General features: G+C 36.4%; 1 protein-coding gene across 1 annotated transcript in view; it reads left to right on the forward strand.

Moving 5' to 3' along the window:
• Positions 1 to 22960, forward strand: part of FAF1 (Fas associated factor 1) — a 157059-nt gene that overhangs the window by 91852 nt on the left and 42247 nt on the right. The window contains exons 9-12 of the mRNA XM_027683114.1: positions 11761 to 11856; positions 13254 to 13380; positions 13899 to 13962; positions 14855 to 14936. Coding sequence (XP_027538915.1) covers positions 11761 to 11856; positions 13254 to 13380; positions 13899 to 13962; positions 14855 to 14936 — 369 coding nt within the window. The remainder of the gene's footprint in view (positions 1 to 11760; positions 11857 to 13253; positions 13381 to 13898; positions 13963 to 14854; positions 14937 to 22960) is intronic.

Consider the following 22960-nt stretch of genomic DNA (forward strand, 5'->3'; position numbering starts at 1 on the left):
TGTTATAGAAGGGCTACATTTACTTCATGCCCTGCTGAGAGAAGCTGGCAAGAGCTATTATCAAAGACTCTTTTTCCTCAGTCATTTAATAGTAGCAGCTTCTCTTTTATTCTGTGCTCTCTGAGAGCAGAATAGGAAGTGATAATCTCCTTGGAATACAGCAGACACCTGTTTGATAAGTGGTAATTGCATTATTCCTGGAGGATTATCACAGTAGTGCTTGTTTGTCTGTAATGAAACTCCACTATATAAGCAGAGCAGAACTTCAGTAGAAGATGTACATTCCAGGTAAGGGAAACAGAAAATAAGAAACAGTCATCCTTTTTAGAAGCTCATTTTGAGAAGTCAGTAACAGCGTGTTTTCAAGAGCTAACATTGCAAAAATCCAATCCCTGGAAAAGTTATATCCAAGAAGAGGCAGCATAAAAAGCCTATCAGTGTTTGAACTGTTAGTTGGAAGCAGTGCTGCCAGCACAACTGCCTGAACTCTGCCAAGGAATTATATAGTTCTGGAAACATATCCAGGCACTTTTCTGTTTGCCATCCAAAACGTTGTACAATGTTTTGAAGTAAATGGCATCCCACCATAGACCAGAAATGTGCCAGGTTTGGATGATACTCTTTGTGAATGCAAAGCAGTTCCCCAAGTGTGTCTGAATATCTGTGGGCAATATGTGGTCTGGATGAATTGTTTGTTAATTTATACTTTGGTTTATTATTTCACTTTTTTCTGACCTTAAAAATCTGTAAATAGTTTTGTGTCTCTTCTGAATAGCAAAAAATAAATTAGTTGGGATCATACTTAGTAAAAACACTTGTTATACACTATTCTGTGGCAATTACGTAGTTACTTAAAAAAATATTGGAAACCGAACAGATACTGTATTTCAACACAGAAGGCAGCAAATGAAACAGGACAATTTTGAGGAAAGGAAATACAGGAAGACAGGTTAAGTCTGTTCAGTGTTTTTGCAGTTGATATGAGTCTGAACGCATGTTAAGTGCAGCTGAATTTTTCATGTTAGTGTATCAAAAGTAAGAGTAAGCAGTACCACAAAATACCACAAGCAGATGCAGAGCACGTGGTGGTCCACAGAGAACTGATGGATGAGTGGACGTTGGTGCTTTCCCATGTTTTCGGGTGCTAGAGGTATTCTTGTCCTATTTTTTTTATTGACCTTTTCTTTTCTTTACCTTGATCCTCCTCTCATTTGGCAAAATAAAATGGATGAATGCTTTGACTCCTGGTATTTGTTGTCACCCAAAGGCAGTCTCTCTTTAGCTTAGGAAAGGTTTGGAATCCCAGTTTATCTATGAATAACTCTGTTAGTTGTAATAGATCTTGTTTAATGAGAGAATATTTCTTTTTGGTTCCTGAGACCTTCAGGAATTTACAGTGAGTTAAGACCTGTTCCCAGGCATGTGTGTTTTATAGATCAGTTCACACAGGTGTACTTATTAATAAACTCACTGAACCAATTTACATGCATAAGTTTTAACCACTGAGTAATTAGTGAAAGCATTGCTGAGGAACTGGAAATTTGGGAAATGTGTCATTATTTGCATATCAGTATAAAGCAATTACTAAATTAAAGAGTGCACGTTGTGACAAACATGAAGCTCCTTTACTGTTGCTTTGTCAGTGCACATTAACATCAACTTGATGTGAAAGCCTGGCTTTCTCTGCATGAACTAAAAATCCTAAGGCAGAAGTACACAATGAATCACCCAGAGTTTGGAGGCTAGCACACTGAATTGCCTTGGGGTTCAGACTGAGGAAAGAAAAAACTCATGTAAAAGACCATTGAGAAAACGTATCAGTGGAAAGTAATTAACTCAAGATCCACAATTAGCCTCATGGTCTATACTTAACTGTGTTCCAGGTCTTTCAGCGTTTATTTAATTCTGTTACCCTGTGTTTCAAATAGCTGCAAATGGCTTGGCAGATTTTTCATCCTTTTTAATATTTACAGTTTTTGTCTAAGAAGAAGAATGAGCTCTGTAAGTGATCATGGGTATTTATTTCAGCCTCTCAAGTATATCTCTTTTTTAACAGAATCTGTTGTACAAAGAAATATTATTTTCTTTTTGCTTCCTTTAAATATATTTGTGGTTTGAAGCAACATTAAACACTACAGTAGCTGTCCTTCTGCTTTAATTCCTAATTTGCCTAACTAGGCTCAATCAAATGAGAAATAATCCAAACCAGGGATAATTTTCATTCAGCCAGCAAACAAGAGTGGTAGATGCACAGTAATACGGCTGGTGATTAACAGGGACCACAGCAAAAATTGGCATGTGTGTTCAGCCAGTGAACCAGAGCTGGGTGTTCCCAGAGGAATGGGCACCACTTTTTCTCAAGCTCGTACAGAAACTTGTACACTCACAGTGTTTTTGTGAAGCTGCCTTTATAGTGGTTGTTGCTGTGGCTTCAGCGTTGCTTATCCGGTGTCTGAAGGACACGAGTGGCCTTCTCGCTGTGCTGTGGACTCTCTTCCAGCCTCCCTCCTCCCACCCTGTGTGCTGTTTATCCCCAAGATGATTCCAGAGCATCTTCACTGTGCTGCTACCTTCAGCACATGTAAACATCTCCCCGGGTTGTGCCTTTACACTGTAGCAGAATAAGATGCATACCTTTAACATGCAGCCTTATGGAATTTTTGAGAATTAAGCACACCAGTCTCTTAATCCTAATGTAAAGAGTTTATCAATGTTTAAAAGATTATTAGTAGTTAAAACACTTTTTTTCAGTTCAGAGCTTTTCAAACTTGTGGGTTCTGTGTTTTAACTCTACAGCATTCCTTTGTGATTTTAAGCTTCATTATAGTTCAAAGATCTACCATGGGAACATAACTGAAATCCTTGGAATGAATTTCCTGCAACCTGTGTTGACAGGTTTAAATTACGTACTCTGACACTGTTCTTGTGGCTGGATTAGAAACTTTTTTCCAAGTTAAACCTGCGATAAGTAATTGTCACAGCGCGCTGGCACAATGCTAATTTGAAGTGACGTGTCCAAACTGGCCTCAGTAACATGAAGAACCCTAACAGGTGTGAGGGGTGGATCTTCCCATGGGCCCTACTGAACTTCTAACAGGGGAAAAATAGTAGAAAAAGTGAAATGAACCTTGAATAAAGCTGTCAGCAGTAATTATCTCAACAACACTTTGTGAGGAGTTAAAATAAGCATTACTGATTTATAACCTGAACACACTCCACCCTAGAGATGTTTTTTTCATCCAGTTAGTGTTTAAAATGAAATGTTGAATACCTGTCAAGATTTTTTTTTTTTAATGGAGATGCATAATGAAAATGAAGTTATTTTCCACAGGAAGTTAATTTCAAGGGCTGTCAAATTTTTTACACTCTTCAGTTCATTTTCGTATTTGTGCAATAGTTTAATAAAACAAACAAACCTCAAGCATACTTGACTGTTTTTCCCAGCTAATGCTATTTGATGTCAAAAGACAAAGTGGCTAATGTGGAATTACATCCACTTATTATTATTGTTCAAGGAAGGATAAAGGCTTACATGGTAGTAGTGAGCTTTGGTTGATTGATTTATTTTTTTTTTAATGTTATGTACTAAACTTAAATAGCAATGTCTGTCTGACCAGTATAGACTGAAGAGAACCCTCAGCACCGTGTAGTAAATCTTTCTGAGTCTCATAATTAATTCCATAGTACAAAAAAGCCCCTGTTTCAGTCAATTCAAAAAAAAGGCGTTTAATAGATTTGTTTTTTGAATTGCAATGTACCTTTATTTTACAGTGCGATACTTGCTCTTTGCTGGCATGGTATCACTTGTTTTATGTATATAATGTATTTCAGTGTGGATAGGAGTAATTTTACAGTCTGTTACTATTGAAAGAATACTTGCTAACTTTTGAGAAAAGAGCAAACCAAAGCATAAACATTAATTCACAGAAAACCTTTAATCTCCTTAAGCTTTAAACATTACTTTTAAACATGAACATGCGGGAATTCTTAAATCACGTATCACTTGGACTTTGTGGGATTGTACAGTGAAAAGAAGATAGATTATTTAATGAATAATTATACAGTGACAAGTGATGGGCTTGAAAATGTTGATCACCTGTTTGTTCCCAAGGAATTTAGTGAGGGTTTGTCTGAGCACAACAAGCTGCCCACGCACTGTTAATAATGCTTGGTTAAACCCCGGGAACTGCAGCCATGGCAAGAACAAGCTCTTATGAAGGCTGTCTCGTGTCATAGCATCATCTTTCTTGAAATGATGAGACTCCTGAGTATTCTCAGAAATAGCATGAGTTGCCTGGGAGTCCACCACTTCCTTCCTGCATGGATTGGTTTCTCTGTGTTTGGGTCTCTGGCCAGGAAAGAGCGTGGAGCCATGTGATATTCTTTGCAAAACTGCAAAAAATTGCCAGAGTTCCCACACTCTTATTTCCCCTGCTTCAACATTCATATGCAAGGACTATGATGAATGCAGTTAGAAACCACTATTTTATTCAACTGTATAGTGAAAAACTTCCCAGTGTTTCATTTCAAGTGTGGAAGCAAAACTTCTTTCACTTGCTCTACCTCTCCCCTCTGACTTTTACACTTCAGTTTTTCCTGCATGCCTCATTAACTGCTATATCTCTTTCACCATGCAGATATTTCTTGCTTTTTGTTTTGCTCCCTTCTTTAATCTCAAAAAAAGATAGGTTGCAAAAGGAAAATGGAAATGGGAGTGAGCTGGGAGCAGCAGCAGCCTCAGCTGTGGAGCAGCCTGACCAGTCTTGCTCCAGTGCTAAGGAACAAGAAGAATAACTTATTTTCTAGGTGTACCAAATAGATTGGTTTGTATTTCGTTCCTGTCCCCCTTTTGGGGGAGTAAAGTTAAGTTGAACTGCTCTGCAGTTCCCTAGATCACCCTGAGATTCTGACTTAAAGACCTGAGGTCTGAGACATGGGTCTTTTTGAACAGGAAACTTAATTTGTCTAGTGAGGAGAGATAGATGACATGTTGGTAGGCTGGGAGAAATGAGCTTGTTTGAATTCTCCAGAGATCTGCCCATGGAGAAGAAGGGATTAGCCAGGATGAATATGCCTTGCAGACATGTAAACTGAAGTCTGTCTACACTAAGAAGGGAGAGAATTTTTCACTTAGCACGATGTTACCTGCCTGGGCTGAAATGATAGAGAATGGACTGAACTTGGAGAGTGGGAAAGGCTCCCTTGCAGGAGTCATGCTGTTCAACCAAGGTGTAGAAAACAGCTGAATTGTTTTGTCGTGTTTATTACCTTATCTGTTAGTGCACTTGGGCTGTGAAAGTGTTTGATCCCTAATATGCCTTATATGCAAACCCAGCTACATATAGAGTATAATAGAGAACTAGGACAGGAATGTTCTTTCTCAAACTTCATATAGTTGTGTTCAAAATACCACTTTTTTTCCCCCTAGCTTCAAGAAAATGCGTAAATGCAGACATCATAGAATCCTTGGTATTTATCATACTCAAGGAATTAGCTTATGCTACAATAAAAGGCCAAGTAACAGAATAGTAAGTTTAATATGAAAATTGAAATCCTTGATAATGCTTCTTCCTCACCCTTCTGTCCTTACCCCTTCTCTTACCTAGTGAGAGGAAAAAAATGTCATAGTAATTACTCCAACAAGAAAAAGGATCAAATTATGCAGAAGTGAAATTTTCACAGAGGAGACACCTACCAACCATTGAGTACTTTGCTATGGACAACAACTCTCTTGGGTTATTTTGAATAACTGAGCGTGGCGTGTTATGGAATGTACTCGGTCATGTTTGTTTCTTTATACATTAACCATGTATCAGTGACTAACCAGTAAATCAAAAAGCTAAGCAACTCATGTTTTGAACATGGTGAAAGGACTGTCACATGAAGTATTTGAACAAGGATTAGTTTCAGTCTGTAGGTAACAGTGCATTCGTTTCTGATTAAGAATTTTTTGTGTGATATATGTGTATTAACAAAACTCCACGTGTGTACTGCAGCCTGCTAAGCAACCTCTAGAAAGAGCTCTTGTTCAGCTGATGACCTCCTGATCAATGAAAATTATTTTGAGATATCATTTCTATGCTCGTTATTATATTTGTTTCTAACTTGAAACTGTGGTTAGCTAGTATTGACACACTAGTTATGGCTGAAGTACTGAACAGCAGCCACAAAAGGCTTCCAGATCTCAGAGCTGATATATATTGTAGTAATAATTATCGAGGGTGGTTAGAAGTCTGCAATTGTGGTAGAATTTCCCTCGTTACCACAGCTTTGGTTCAAAGACTATTAAAGCTTAGCATGAACTTCTGTTCTTAATAATTAGATAGATAACTTTAACTCACCATGACTTTAGAGCCCTTTTAGTAATACTTTGAATGTTGCTCACATTGCTGTTGTTTTCAGGGCAAAAGGAAGGTTTTTAGGTTTCAAGATATTTGTATAATCTCTACTGAAGTTTGATTTCAAAGGGTGAGTAATAACATTTTTTGTCATATTTTCCTGGAAATAATCTTCTCTTCTTAAGCAGCGCACTGGTCGTGCAGTGCTAACAGTGAAAACATAAAACATTCTCAAACCAATACTGAGATAACAGAGAGCTGCTGCAGTTACTGAGCTGTGGAGGTTGTTTATCCAGTGAGAACTCTGTATTATGAGACATGCTAACAGCAGGTTTATCTTCAGTATCTTCAGCTTCTTTTGTTCCTCCTGCTCAACAAGGGGAAAGCAGGCATTGCTTGTTGTCTTGGACAGATCATGAGAGCTCCAACAAACAGAAATTAGAGATGTCAGTTTGAAAGATTTGGGATTGGATAATCTGAGTGTTCCTTAACTGCTTTAGACTGTAGAAACCAAAAATCGAAATTATGCATGTTGTATGGTAAACCCACCCACATCCACATTTGAATATACTCAAGTTTTAATTGGAGCTGTTCAACATTACAGAGTGGAAAGGATGTATTAGAAAGATGTACCCCCTTGGCAATTACACATGCTGTGGCATCTTTGGGAAAGCTTCTTTCTGTGGCTTCTTCATCTGTCTCTGCTTGTGAGTGCAGCTGGAAAGCTGGAATTATACTTGTACCTCACTGTTTTTCAGGATGCTAGAACTGCAGGGCAGGTTATTATGACTTCCTTTTGCCTAATATACTACAAGCTGACCTTGAGTAGGACTGATTTTTTTATGGGAGATTTATGAAGGAGAGTCAAGTATTTTTATTTTGTACACCAGAATCCTGTTTGCTTACCTTATCTCTGAGTTTTAAAGGCAGGAAACATGGATTATTTTCCTTTACCTCAGCAGGAAATGACACTATGAGAATTCCTCCATTTAGTTTTTTATTGAAGCAGATTATATACATACAAATGTAATTCTGTATCAAAGTGTAGCTACTTGAATAGTTCCACTGATTCACAGCAGCCAAGTTATACAGAAATTACATTCCTTTTTATTTTTTATTAAAAATCCAGAAGGTTTGTCCACTGCAAGGTTTTTTATTTTGGTTTAGGTTTGCCATTGTCAGATAATGCCTGTTAATTCACTTGCTGTGTGCAAACAAGTGAAATCTGCCATCATGGATAGAATCATCTCCTTTGCATATGGATCAAATGTTCTCTGAATTTCTGTCTGATGCTTTGTAAGATTTATAGTTTGACCTTTGAATTTCTGAGAGGAAATGATCGAGAATCTCTAGTTCATGTCCAATAAATGATATTAGAAAATATTTTGCCCTGGAAAAATACCTCTCCAGTGAATTGGAAAGGATTCTTCATTTGAGTAGCTCAAAGAATAAAGTTACCCTATGAAGGCTGCCTTTTAAGTAGTCTTTAAGAGGACAAAAAGCTGGTTTTTAAAAGTGACAAGTACTGGGTGATACAACTGAAGGGCTCCATTTAAGTGTTTGTATGTTTAGATAGATGCATTAATGTACATTAATGCACATGCAGTGCCTCTGCACACTTCAAAACCTCAAAACACACTGCTCTTGTAGCAATCAAAAACGTAACAAAGAGCACAAAATAAATCAATATTCCTACTTCCCTTAAACATTATCACTTATACTTGCTTGTTTTTAATGGTTCTCGTTAAAAAAAGCTTCATCCTTTTAGAGAGAAAGGATGATAAGTATCCTGTGAAAAGCACAACCTCCCAATAATCGAGGATGAGGAGGAATGTCTGGTTCTTTACAGATTATTGCCTTAAGCACCACTTTGGGTGTCCAACTATACTCTGTAAGGCATTAGAAAGCTTAGAGCTGGCCTTCACTTTCCACATTAGATATGGTTGCTGTTCAAATCTCTTTTGAAATGCTGTTTTTCTCCATCAGTGTGTGACTGAACATGAGGAAGACCAATTTGTCATATCCGATTACTATTTTCCTGATGCAGTACACTGAGCTTATAATTTTTGTATCAGCATTTCTAAGTGAAGTGAGTTCTGCAGCTGGAGTTCTCTGCTGGTATCATTCTTTCTGTTTATCTTTCTCAGATCTTCAGTATCTTGATTAAATGTCTCTGGACTGGTACAAGAGACTGAGTTTGTTCCTTTATTTGTAATTTCAGGAGTCTGCAAGAGTGGGAATTAAGTTGTGCCAACAAACTCTTTCTAGAAGATACAAGCTTTTGAGATTATGGATTTGTAATTTTTCCTATTATTCTGAGCATGAGATGGCAGCACTCTGGAATTACAAGATGTCTTTCTGTCCTGCAGACATATTTGTATCATGAAATATCTGGAGAAAAGAGCATTTTTAGATTGTTTTGAATTATATTTCTAGAACCTTCAACATAAAAACAGTACTTTCTAACAGGCAGAATAATTTATTGTTGAAAGCACCTGTTCTCACTCCAGATTTGGTAAATATTTCTGGGTTAATCTGGGAGTTTGACAAAGAATCCTGCATGTTTGGATCAGAAAAGATGTTGCTTAAGTTTATCCCCCAATTTCTAATGCAGAGAATTTAAATACAATTGATCTTACACTGAGTGTTTACAAATAATATTAGTGTCTTACTGTTGGAAAGCACAAGTGAGCACCAGACTAATTTTTTCCTCTTTAAATTGTAAGATTTGGTAGTGGTCTTTCTTTTAGTAGTTAAAATCTATTTGGAGTAACCTTTGTGCACTCCTAGTCCAGATAGTACCATTACCTTTTGAATACCAATAGCAATCCATTCAATATCTCTGCTGTCTCCTAGAAGGACTCCCCTGCTGCCACTCTCCCTGGAATGTTTGAAGTTTTGTTGTCCTTCTCCTTAAAAAGCTTTAGGAAGCCAAATAACTTTCAACAAGCACAAGCAGTGTATACATAGTGATGGACCAGAGATCTGGCTTTCCAATAATCATCTGGAGTTACTTTTTGCAAGTCATTTTGGCTGTTTCTGATTCTGTTTCGCTTTCCACCTCGTGTACCTTTCAACTCTGAGACCATTTGATTTGCACATGTGTACATTTCCTGCCTAGAAAAATAGACTAACTTTATTTATTTTTACTTCAATGTATTATTTATTTCATAACCTATATCTAGGATTATGCACATCCTGCATATGCATCTCTCAATGTCTTTTCTTGTGCATGTGAAAGCCATCCTATTCAAGCACTAGTACCCACCTAAAGGTGATTTTCAAGAAAAAAAAGAAAATTCAGAAAAGTTAGTGACTTTTGAGTTTTTGCACAACCAGATGGGTTCATAAGTTAGAGAATATGAGGTAGTCAGGCTACAAACCAACATTTTCAATTATGGAGTTGGTATAAAGAATTTGTCCATTGCCATGGGAAGGTGACTGAGACACAGTGATTTGTGTAGCTAATGTCCTGCAACCCCATTTGGGAGTAGGCAGGTGCAGTATTTAGAAAGAAAAAGCTCTCCAAGAGCAGCCTGAGGTCTACAGTTCTTGCACGGAGACCCTTCAGCGGGTGTTCCATCAATAAATTGGCCTGTGTTCAAAATACTAGGAGAAGTTGAGGTTTACTATCCATGACACCAGGCTGAGCTGCCTGGAAAGTAATCTTTTGCTTAGTGTTGGTGCTTTTATGATTTCCAGAATAAAACTTAAGCTTTCTGGTGCAAGAGTCATTCTTGTGAGAGGATTCTTCTTAGAATGAAGGTACCTTTATTCTAGAAGAATGTTGATACCGCTAGTTTATTTTGAAATGACGGCAGAGCTATTTCTCCTGGCCTTTCCTTTGCAAAAAACTTCCCAAAAATGCTGAAGGGGAGGGTGATTTCTCACACAAATGTGCACAAAACCCCAACATTCCAGCAACTGTCTGGAGAGAAGGATGAAACAAGCTCTGATGTCGAACCCCTTCTGCTGTAAGCTCGTATTTGAGAGACGCTTTGACACTATAATATAGGGTTGCAAATTGGAATTGCAACACCCTGCAATTGGGCCAAGTGATGAAGCAGCACAATAACTGCTTGCTTGATCTTACCACTCTCTCTTTAATGTGCACGTAAAAGACACCGGGAGCCTTTCCAGGCATCTGTCAGGGTATTTGATGCTGTGAGATAGGGAACTGTAGTCTGTGTGTGGTTGGGGGTGTGTGTGTGTGTGTGTTTTACCAGTATTTTATATAGTGTGGTAACTACAGGGCAAAGTTTCAGGTTTTAAAACAGTTGGTTTTGTTTATTTTTAAAAGCTTATAAAAATAATAATCGAGCTGGTGGATTATTACAGAGAATGCAGTTCTTATGCTCTTGTCACAGGAGTTTCATAGGTAATTGGTCTTGACCTGTATGTCATCTTTAATATTTCATTTGCTCCAGAACATTATAACTCACTTCCTTTAAGACGATTGCTGGGCTTTTTGCACAGCTAAACTTCTGTTTAACCTTGCTATGAGAATGTGACAGTAGGCTAGTTCAGACAGGTTAACATTCATTTGGTAACCAGGCTGCTTAATCAGCCTGCTTCAACCTGCAGCAAATTAAATCTTTGTGAGCTCTAGCAGACAAGTGATATAGTCATTCTGAATTATGTATAAAAAATAAATGGGGTATTTTCAGTGCTCATGGCACTGGATTTTTGTTGAGGATGATTGAAATGTATTTTACCTTACTGCTTATAATGTAAGTCTTTCATTCTGTACCCTGCAAAAATACTAATAAGCTGTATAGGATCTAGAAAATCTCTTTCTGTCCTCTCTGTGTTTCTTCTGAAAGAACCAATAGAAACAATATTTTAAACATACAGTCAGAACTATTGTTCTTCACTTCACTAAGAATTGTACAGCATCAAATATTTTGTCACTGGCAAAAATTAATCAACTATATTTAAAAGCTAATCACATTGTAAAATCAATCCATGTGTTATCAAGATAGGGCTTAGGTGCTTCTGAGCCAGTGCTGTTTCTGTTGGCACTGGTTCCTGAACATCCCTCCTGTCTGTGCTGACTGCAGTTTCACCAGCACTGTTGGGTTTGTGTGTGTCTGTGTCCAGATGAGAAACATGGCATGCACCCTTGACATTTATAGTGACCAAAAAGGAGATGAAATGTATTTTTTAAGTTGCCAGTGTGATTGTGTGTGTTGCAATGTCTGCTGATAAACTGTTGTTTCAAAATAGTATTTTTTTTTTCAAGATGACTTAACTGGTTTTTTTTTCAGTTTTTCTGGCTTCTTTCCTTACGTTTGTTTAAATAATTCAGTCTTCTGCAGTGCAGTCTTTAGTTTGAATCTCAAAACAACCTTAAAAAAAACAAAAAACAAAAACCAACCTTCAATTGACACTATAGCTTTAATAAATGATTATTGTTTTGTAGATGACTCTTGCTGTATCGGGGCTGACTTACCCTTGCCATCGACTCACAGTTGGAAGAAGGTCTTCACCCGTACAAACGAGGGAGCAGTCAGAGGAGGTAAGAACATCATCTTTATTTTACCAGTATACTCTAGGAAGAAGCAGGGAAACCTCATTTTGCAGTGGTCACCATCCCTTGTGTTGTCAATATGTCAATAAAATTGCATCTTTAAACAATCAGTTTACAGTTCCTGTAGCACATAATTGTGGCAAAGTAAGGAACTGTGTAAATGACTCATTGAAGAAAGAAAAGAAAAAGTAATCAAATCACAGCAAGATTGAAAAATACTCCAAATTAAAGAGAAGGTTGAAACGTATTTTTAGTGTTAGCAGAACGAGATGTTTTCAGACTGCATAAACTCCTGTTTCATTGTTCCTGATTATTATTAGTTTAGGTTAAAATTTCCATTACCTTTATCCTGCCTTAAAATGAATTTAATATATATTCATAAGAGATAACTGTGAGGTGTGGTCAGGATACAGGACTGGATATGTGGTGTTGGGTAGTTGTTAAAAGTTAGAGGATGGTCAGACAACACTGTTCTAGCCATACCTGAACCACTTAGCAGATTAAATAAATGGTTATTTTTTTAATCCTGAGATCTACCAGCATAACTGTGTATCATTGCTGCTTCACTCTTCCAAAATGATCTGAGTTTGTTCACCTTGTAGATTTTTTTTTTTTGTTGACTGATTGATTCAGTAAATATTCTTTATTTGAAGTCTTTTTTATGTAGCTTTTGTAGAGAGACATCCTGTGTGTTTGGAGCTCTTTGCTCCTCTTGTGATCACTCAGCTAGAGCTGAGATGCTGTGTTCCATAATACCCTTTGCTACACCTTCAGCGGTTCATGTAGGTTTTCTCTAGTGTGCTATCACTGTAACTTGTAGGTCAAGCAGAGCTGGAATAGTTGTTCATTTAGTGCCAGGTTAAGGTTGAATTCTTGAAACCAAGGTTTTTCTGAGCTGTTCTGTGTTTCAAAGGACCTGAGATCCAAAAGATCTCATGGGAGGGAGATGAGACCATAGCTCTTCACACAAAAATGTTGATTTTTCTCCTTTGTATTGACATGCCAAATACCAATATGAAAACCACCAATGTGTGGCTTTTCTCATTCTTATGCAGTTAAACCAAGTGTGGTACCATTAGATGGAAAACAGCATTAACTTTGGATAAAATTTGCTCAACTCTGGGTATGCAGAGAAAGTTCCTTCATTCTTTACTAATGCATTTTGTCACATAATACTGCTGTCAAACAGACTACTGCTAAAAATTAGGCCTTGTTTATAAAAAGCAGGGTGATAATGCTGTATAAAATAGTAAAATAAAATGCAGTTTATTGTGGTTTTGTAGAAATGGATAAGTATTTTTCACTGTATATGTATTGTGTGTTTCACTGAAGACGATGTCTGTAATAGAAGCTTACGGTGGATTTTGTTGGGTTTTTTTATATAGCAATGCACTGACGTTCATATGGTTAGTGATAGTGATGGAGATGACTTTGAAGATGCTACAGAGTTTGGAGTTGATGATGGAGAAATGTTTGGAGTAGCATCGTCTGCCTTGAGGAAATCGCCAATGAGTAAGAGTTGACAGTTAATTTACGATTAACTGGTCATTGTACAGCAGTAGTGAAGGCAGAGAGGTGTGATGAGTCTGCAGAATAAGAAATAGGAAAGTATCCTTTGATAGGAATGTTAGAATTGTTTGAGTATCATGTCTGATGGCTGTATCAAATGAATACACTGCAGACATAGTTGGCAACTCACAATATAGTGGGTCAAGCCTTTCAAGCCAGTCCTTTCATTTTAATATATTAAAGTATGTCCACAGTGTTAGCTCAGAACAAGTGATATATCACATTACACTGGACCTGAGGATTTTACTGTTTGGAAAACCTGAATATATTCATGAGACCCTCTGGAAATTTCATGTCTTTCCAAAGGTTCATAGTCTATAGTCTTTCATTAAATTTATATGGTCAGTTGGTAACCACTTCAGTAAGGTCACAACATGAAATATCTATGAAGCAACTGAGTTTGCATATTACAACCTGCTTCCATAAGGATGCATTTAATTTATATTTTTCATTTTTTTAAGTGCCAGAAAATGCTGAAAATGAAGGAGATGCCTTATTACAATTTACAGCGGAGTTTTCTTCAAGGTAACCTTAGTCTATTAACTGTGCAATTCTTGTTACAAACTAAGCTAAATTTAGTAAATAATAAAAATAAACCAAGTGCACATATTTTCATGTGGGATTATAGCATATTTATACATCCTAATCTAATTTATTGTAATTTTAACTTTGTCAGAGCTGCTTCTGAAATAAAATTATTTCTCACTCCAAGAGTGGCAGATTCTTGCCTTATTTATTTTGCCATTAATTAGTATCATTACTTAATTATGTAAAGGTCAGAAGAATGATAAGGACTCTGATTATGTATAATGATTTTATTATGATATACAGGAACAGAAAAGCTGAAAATTATTAATATTGAAAAATATATAGAGTTGCAATAAGAGTTTTCAGAATAATGAAGTTGTTGGGTAAATATCTATTTTTAAAAAACATAGAAGTGCTGTTTTTTTAAAACTTTTTAGTACCAAATCATATGTTGCTAAACAGTTGCCATGTTTCATTGAACAGGTAGAAGCTGCAAAGTAATGCGAAGTTTAAATGCCTTCTGTTTTCACTCCTCTGTGATGATGTTATGTATGTGAGATGCATTAAAGTGTAATGCAAGAATAGCCATCAGTTAACCTTTAATAAGAGGAAATAAGTTGTGATTGGAAATTGTGTAGAAAATTGTATAGAACTTACAGTGTGCAAATAGAAAGTTTTTATGATAAAATTTGTAACGTAATAGTTTGTTACTTTGAGCTTTTGAATGTTGGATTCTAAATATTTCCCTTCTGTCCTTTAAAAGTGTAATACTTCATCTTTCTAAAGATTTAGCCAACACATTATATTTGCAGAATATATGAAGTGGTAGAATATTGAAATTATTTATTTTCATAATTAATCCATTAATTGGAAATTTTGTCTCAAATAGATATGGTGACTGCCATCCTGTTTATTTTATTGGATCATTAGAGGCTGCTTTTCAAGAAGCCTTCTATGGGAAAGCTAGAGATGTAAGTGTGTATTAAAACTACCTTATCTAATATAGTAGGGAAATGGAAATCACCTTAAGTGTTTCATCTTTATTTTTTAAAAAAGCTGAACTATATTTTGGAGTTATCTTGGTTTTATTGTTTGGGAAAGGTTGTACTAATTCAATTAACTGACTAAAATACTTACCTTGGGGGTTGTTGAAATTAATCATTCAGGCTGTATTTTTATTGGAGTCCTTTAGTTGTCAAAGTTACTCTTTTTCTTTCCCCTCCTCCCTTTTCTTCCTGAAATAATGGTGTCCTAGCACCAGATAACACTGCCTGCGAGTCTTGTGGTTGACAAGTTCAGTGTTGCATGTTGGTAACTCCTTTGAAGAATGGCTAATGAAATTGTAAATTTAAATTGAAAGGTCTCTGAAATACAGTGTGCTTTTTTTTCTTTCTTTGTACAGCCTTTATCTGCCAAGTAAGTTCCAGTACCTAAGGTTTGGTTATTTAGTTTTTCTGTACATCCAACCAGGCATCTCAAGTTTCTGTTATTCCGTGCACAGTTTTAAAATCAGTATTTTAATAAAATTAGAATGGGGATAGTTTATTTGAGTTTTGGTGACTTGATTTACTAAGGAGAAACCCAAAACCCTGCATAATTAAGCACAGATAAAGCTGAAACACAAACAAGAAAATCGTGCTGTTTAAATTTACTTTTGTTTTCTTGGTAGATGTTCAGTTTTAAAATGAAGAATGTTATGGCTCCATGTAGTTATTCATATTGGAAGGAGCATCTATATTATTTTAGGGGCTGTTCTGATAAGTGTGCAGTGTTATGGATCCATACAGTATAACTGAAGTTAACACATACTTAACACTCTAAGTTTAGTTAATACTTTCATGTCTTTGCACAGATTTCAGAGCATAAATGTGTACCTAGTAATTCAGTGGAAAAATATTAATTTATAATAATTTGTTAAAGTGAACCTTAATGCACGTTTAGAAAAAAAATCATATGAATTCAACAAGGAAAGGGTTTGAATTGGGAAGTTCCCTTTGTATCATTTCATCAGAAATAGTTGGCAGCGTATCAGTGTAATAATGGACAAAAGCCCATTAAGAACTTTCATAAATAGTTTGATCTCTATAAATCTGATATTAATGCAGTGCAGTTGCTTAGTTTTTTAGTACTCAAAGTACTTCCTATACTACTTACACAGCACATCTGAAGTTCACGTCACCTTACATTTCTAATATTTTGCAATGTGTTCAGACCAGATCCTCCTCATGATAAAGTTATATATTTGTATATTTAGGAAAGTATTTCTTTGTGTTGTTTGGATTGTGTGGTTTTTTTCTGAATATTATTTTTGAAACGTCTCCCTCCCACCTACCCTACAGAATGGCATTATTTTTATTGTAGCATTCTGACTTTAAACAAAGATATGAGAATGTGTAAATACCATTTATTTTCACTGCTTTTTCCTGTTACAAAGATTTTTTCTGTACTGCCTCCTGGAATGCATAATTGAGGAAAGGGATACAGTATTTTATATTTTTATAATCGCATTTCATAAAATAATTAAATATGTATATCAGTATTAAAAAAAAATCTTAGGAGAAATTGCAACCCGTATGCCTTGTCTTCTAATTTATACTATGGAGGGCACTTAATTTTACCAGGGCAACAGATGAGCTTCAGGCACCAGCATTCTTCACTTGAAGTGAGAAATTGAGTTCCAAGAGTAAATAAAAACAAGATTGAAGGTTTAAATCCTCTACTAGGCTTTTTGAACTTATATACTCATTAAATGTTTATTGGAGTGGTGGGATTACGAAGGATTTGGGCAGCTTCATCAACTGGTATATACTTAATCACTAAGTAAAACACTACATTTGATAGAGTGTTTCTCACGATGCCACACTCAATCCATCTTAATGAAAACCGCTTCAAACTGATTTAATTTGAGAGCACTTGGCAGCTTGAGTGCTCAGAGATCTTAGCCTTTTCTTGACAAATTCTCCACGCTGTCCAGAGCAGAAGGTGCACTCTACAGTTCAGGTCTAGTGAGAGAGCCATCAACTCTGTTTTAAATCTATATTGTGGATACTTTTCCCCTCAAAACCAAATCCCATTATATATAAACTTGAAGCTTTTTTTTCAGAAATATTTTGATTTGGGCTATTTTAAGAAAATTAACTTACATCAGAACATATGTTTTGAATGCAGAATATGAGTTAAAATTATTTTTAAGAAAATAGATAATTCTGTTAAATCCCAATGTCTTTTCATTAGAAAGGATGATAATTCACAGTTATTTAAGAAAATATTACTTGAAAAAAATACCATGTAAAAAAAATTTAGGTGTTTGTTACCTGTGTGTTTGAGTCATTAGACAGTGAAAATTAACATAAATGATGGGTATCTTTTTCCCTTTAGAGCAACTGCTCCCCCAGCAGTGCCAGTGTTTTGTAGGAGAGATGGAATGAGATCAAATGTAGCCCTGCTTTAAAGCCTGTATCTCTCTTTAGCACAAAAATATAATACCAAAGATACAGAACTTTGCCTTTAACAACCAGAGTCCCTGGCAATGAAATCCCAGGTATCTCCTGCAGTCTGATAGTTAAGGGCATTGTGTGTTCATTTCCAAGGCTTATTGTACATATAAGGCAAGAAAATATTTTCCTTTTTTTTTTTTAATTGAGCCAGGAAGAGAAAGCGAGACAGAGGTTTAATAAATTAACAAATAAGCTGTTTTTTTGTGGAAGTCTTACCCTCTACCTATTGTACCAATTGGAAACCAGCATTTCTCTACCTCAGTTTCTGAAGAACGATCTTACTCTTGCTCAAGTAGCTACAGTGCCATAGCTATTCCTACACCGATGCCATGGAAGAAATTTTTTTAATGGGCATGTTTTAAAAAGATGTTTGGGGGAGACTTCCTTGTGCCTGAAAGCAGTTTGTGGGTGTCTTGTGTTTTGAGACATCAGGGGGTTTATCTTAACTTAGGGTAGTATTGTTATTCATACTGGATCTTAATGGCTATATTGAATCTCACTGAACTATATATATGAATAATACTGAAGTATTTTCTTTTATTGGAGCTTTTTTGCCTTTTCATTTTTATAGGTGGTTGCTACTCTTTTATTATGAGAAAGAATAAAGACATTGCATTTGCCTTTTCAGCTCTTTTCTTTATATACCTCTGTCAGCTCACCTCTGCTCCTCTCTCAACCTTTCTGTCCACTGACTTTTAATAAATATGTGAAACATCTCTCTTAGCACAGATTGGTATTGTCACCTCAATATATATTCCTGCATGGCGGAAAATGAACCGTGTTTTTCTTCTCCTTGAGTTCTGTCTTCTAGGTTCAATTTAGTGGCAGCACCATCCCTCTCACATATGAGTTCTTTATTTCCCGAAAACCTAGAAGAACTTATGCTGCTTCCATGATTTGCCATGTTCAAATAAAAGCTCTTTTTTTTCTTTTTCTTTCTTGGTAGTAGCAGAATTTTCCTTCATGCAGGGCTTTCTGTAGTATCATTTTTATCTGTGTAACTCAGAAAAGTGTCCCTTATTATTTCAGCTAATTAAGTATATTGAAATTACTACAGATTACAGATGGAGAAATTACCACTTTAGCAATTCTGATAAAACATAAATAACCTTAACACTAATCTACGTGGGCTGGTTGAAACTGGAGGACAGGTATAGAAGTGTAACTCTGGGTTTTCAGGAAGAGGGAAGCAGCTACACTGTGGTAGATGTCAGTACATATGCTCCAATTAACTCCCGTGTTAGTCACCTGCATTTTCTTTTCAGTCTTGCCTGATATGTGTTAGCAGTTCTGGCCTTTCATTCCACAGTTTATTTCTGAACTAGTGGATGATTATTGTTTAGAAATCTTTGCTACAACATAACAGCCTAGTTATGTGTGCCTACACACCCTTTATTCTTCATATCTGAAGAATACCTTCATCTTTCATATCTGAAGGGTTGCTCCTGGGTATAGGTCTCTCTTCAGCATCCTCTGTATTTGATATTAAATAATGGCAGGTTTTTTTAAATTGTCTGCCACGCTCTACCTTTCCTCTTCTTTCAGTCCTTGTGATTTATAGATGTTATTTGAATTTGGTGTTAATTACTGGATTCTATTTGCATTATGTAAGATATCACTACAAGTGCAATTGATTGAAATAGAGATACAACAGTATAATAGGATCAAATAGTTGGAGGATGAAAGTAGACTAAATCAAGCTTTAAAACACACCTTTACCTGGGAGAGTGGTTTGCTGTTTGAACACCTTACCATGGTTCATATGGATTTTTCATCACTGATGGATTTTTGAGATTAGATGTTTTACTGAAAGGTAAAATTACAGAAAGATTAAATTAGGAATTAGTTTAGGGACATTTTATGCCATGTGTAATACAAAATATGAGATCAGAAGGTTGCATGGATCATCTCACTCCAATTTTAGGAACCCGTGGGGTGCACTTTATTTCAGATCCACTTCTATAAGGTTAGAGGCTGGTTAGTGCCCCTTGTCATTCTGTCTTGGGTGTCTGTCTCCTTTCCTTTGACTGGTGCAGGGGAATTAAACAATGCTTCTCTTCAGCAGGTTTTGCTCTGTTATGTGTAATACACAGACAAGGCTTCCTATGAATTTCCATCTGCCCTATTCCTACTTTGATCCTTTTTCAAAGTGGAGTAAATTCAGAGGTGTATTACTTCGGTGTTAGAGAAGGTTTGCAGTCTGCTTAGGGAGAAAAGAATTGTGTGTTATAGGGTAGCTGTGTCCAAGAAGGCTGATCCTGTGATCTCCAAGATCCCCTTAGACAGGTGGATCACATTGTGCACTTCAAAGGCTTAAAGACTTGCAAATTTGTTCATTTGAATTAGCTCTCACAGCATAAAACTCAGAGGAAAACATTAAGATCTTGATTTGTTAGCCTACCACCTTGAAAGAACATTCATGCCCTTGGCATGAACATTTTTGTCTCAGTCATTACTTGAGCTTATAAACCTGAGATTCAGAGATAACCATTCAGGTTTTGCTGACCCTTATGACTGTATTGCTATTCCCATCCAAGTTCATATTTTTCTGAGGCATCTAAATTATTCCAAGCTGGCTGAGAAGCTTGGAAATCCCATTACCCAGTGATATCAACTTAATCACCTCATGAAAATCTGTGCTTCACTGCAAACACAGTGGTGGTGGAGCAAAGGAGCAGCAGCACTGCTGACTGTCTCATGCAGCCTGAATGCAACAGAGGTTGCAGAAAAAATGCCTGAGGTCTGGATTTTTTAAGGTATTTAGATAGTAAAGATGCTGAAAACAGTTAGGATCTCTTTCTCGTGGCCCTTTTTCCTTTGAAGTAACATGAAACCTTGAGCTTAGAGTTCAAGCTTTTGGGACCTGAAGTCTTACTGACATTGATGAGACTGACACTCCTGAGTATGTTTGTAAATTCAGACCCCTTCTGAAAATTCCACTGTATGACTGCCTGGTCTTCAGCATGCACATACTCGGAAATACACATCCTTTGGTGGTTTAAGTTCCTGAAGTCCTAAGGCCTTTGGAAGTCCATCCGGTATTCAGTACTTAAAACTTTTTTGGTATTCCATACCTTCGTAGGGACTAGTAAAAGTTCTTCCCCATCGGATTTTTTTTTTTGAGAAATCCAACACAAGACAGTCTAGTGCTCCATTAGTAGGCTTCTTTTATGGAGTTCAAGACTGTTCAACAGTTTTGCAAGCCTATTTTAATAGTATTGACTGAAAAATACCCAGTATTAGTCATCATAGAATCCTAGAATTTACTCTGATTTTTCAAAGGCTTGAAATAAACAGAACCAAAACTTGCTTTTAAATATATGCTACCATAGGGTAGTAAAATAAACAAACACAAAACCAAACCTGCACAACAACAGCAAAACCAACAAACTCCAAGCTGTGAGCCTTTTGTAATAATGCATTTTTCTAAGGAAGAAATACCCCTGGCTTCCACTAAGATTCTTCAAAATCAAATTTGAGCACTTCAGTTCTGCCTGCTACCTCTTTGCATTAGTCATAGCAGTGTGCCTGTGCTGCCGTTAACTTTTGGGAAGAATTATCAGGCACAAGTACAGTCTTTTATATGTGATGCAGTTTAGTCTTTGCACGGTGAGATTTGTTGATGCAACAAAAATTACATTGCCTTGGGAAGTAGCTCAGTGTAAACCTCCATTGTGTTTGTGCCTGTTCTGTTTACTGAAATTTGTCCCTAAATCTTTAAGCCTAAAACTGTACATATTTTGAAACATTCTGTTGTATGGAATCTCATATTTAACAGTTTCATGGGGTTGTTTCTTTGGAAGTAAAAGTGTTTCTCAAGAGCCTTTTTTTCTGTCTGCTCCCAGTGAAAAGAGGAGAGCAAAGCCATCCGCTTACCACAAAGCAGTGCCACCACAAAGGAAAGATTAAGGGTTTAGAGAGAGGTCAATGTGGGTTTTTCTCTAACTAAACACTTTCCTAAAGTTTCCTTGTGGAAAAAATAATGAAGTCATCTCAGAGTTTTTAAAGAATTTTTATTTCTTTTTCACCGTCTGCATTCGCTTGTCTTCTCAGCATGGATGTTTAATCTTTCTAGGCTTTGTGAATTGGTCCAAATGAATAAGTGGTGAGCTGTCTCTCTAGGAGCTAGAGGCTTATTCTAAGGCCCTAATCACTGAGTAAACACATCTTTGCCCTCCCTCTCTTACAACTGCTAAATAATAGTCGAGATTCTAGCACAGTAACCTGGATATTGCAGGGATCGACGCTTTGAAATGCAGAACGGCTGATCCTCAAAAACAGACAGTGCCTGATCTTCCCCTGCCTCTTTCTTCTTTTTAAATTAAATATCACCACAGAAATGCTGTTTTATTGCATGATATTGTGCATCAGTGCCCTGGATTTTCAAGTTTAGTTTCAGTCAACATTGTTGGCTGCACTTATATGGATCTCTGCATGTTGGGCTTATTAATGGTCCTTCCTGGCACATGTGTACGTGGTTCTGAAGAACATTTAAATTAAATTAGACAAACATTAATGCAAATACTAATCCCTTTCCCAAAGTCTAATGTTCAAATGTATTCTTCCTTTTATAAACAGTCATTAAATTTTGTGCAAAGCCAGTATATGAGATGAGAGCCATACAGGTTTTTTTTTACAAAGACAGCTTGTCTCAAAATTGCATCCTATGTCTTGCTGTATCAATACACACCAATATCTAGGGTTCAGTTACTTCTGATGAAGAGATTTGAAATTACTTTAAATAAAAGTCTGAAAATAGCATTTACCGGATCATCTCAGCAAATATGTTCAAGTAGTATTGTAAAATAAAGTAAGTAATATATATATGGGTATGGGAGAATGGAAAGCTGTAATTTTCTGAATTATATTTATAATTCATTGAATATCAGATACAGGTCTTTAACTGGCTCATAGCTTCCCTGTATTTTTGCAGCCTGCTTTCTAGATTTGCATACACACAGACTGGCTCTTGGTTGAGACCACATTTTGATCTGAGATTATTATGGGGACACAGCACAGCTCAGTGCTGCTGACAGTGAAACCTCCCCACATCATATGGCTGGATGGAGAGCTGCCAGAACATCCAGCATATCGCTTTGCAAGTTTGGGGTCTGTAGGCAGCTGTGTTCTTACTCATTTGCCACTTTATTTGGCTGCAGAGGTGGTAATACACTGTCATTTTTTCAGGTTATTTATAGTAATTTTATGTCATAGATGCTGTTCTATCAAGAGACATGTTCCTTGCTCAGGGAATTGTTCCAAATGTTATCTTTATTGGGCAACAAGACAAAAAAGTTCATCCATTTCTTAAGATAACTCTGTTAATAAGGTTTTTGGTTTTCATCAAATGTTGCCATTATCATACTCTAAGCATATAATGTATTCTGTTTTGGTACCTGAAATAAAATATTGGGAAGCATTGAGAATATTTAAAGATTTGGAGGGATGGACCATTTGACTTGGAATCTGCTGGAGTTTTTTCCCTATATGTGCACATT

The sequence above is a fragment of the Neopelma chrysocephalum genome, unplaced genomic scaffold (genome assembly GCF_003984885.1).
Source record: "Neopelma chrysocephalum unplaced genomic scaffold, ASM398488v2 Primary Assembly neopelma1_64, whole genome shotgun sequence".
Classification (NCBI taxonomy): Eukaryota; Metazoa; Chordata; class Aves; order Passeriformes; family Pipridae; genus Neopelma; species Neopelma chrysocephalum.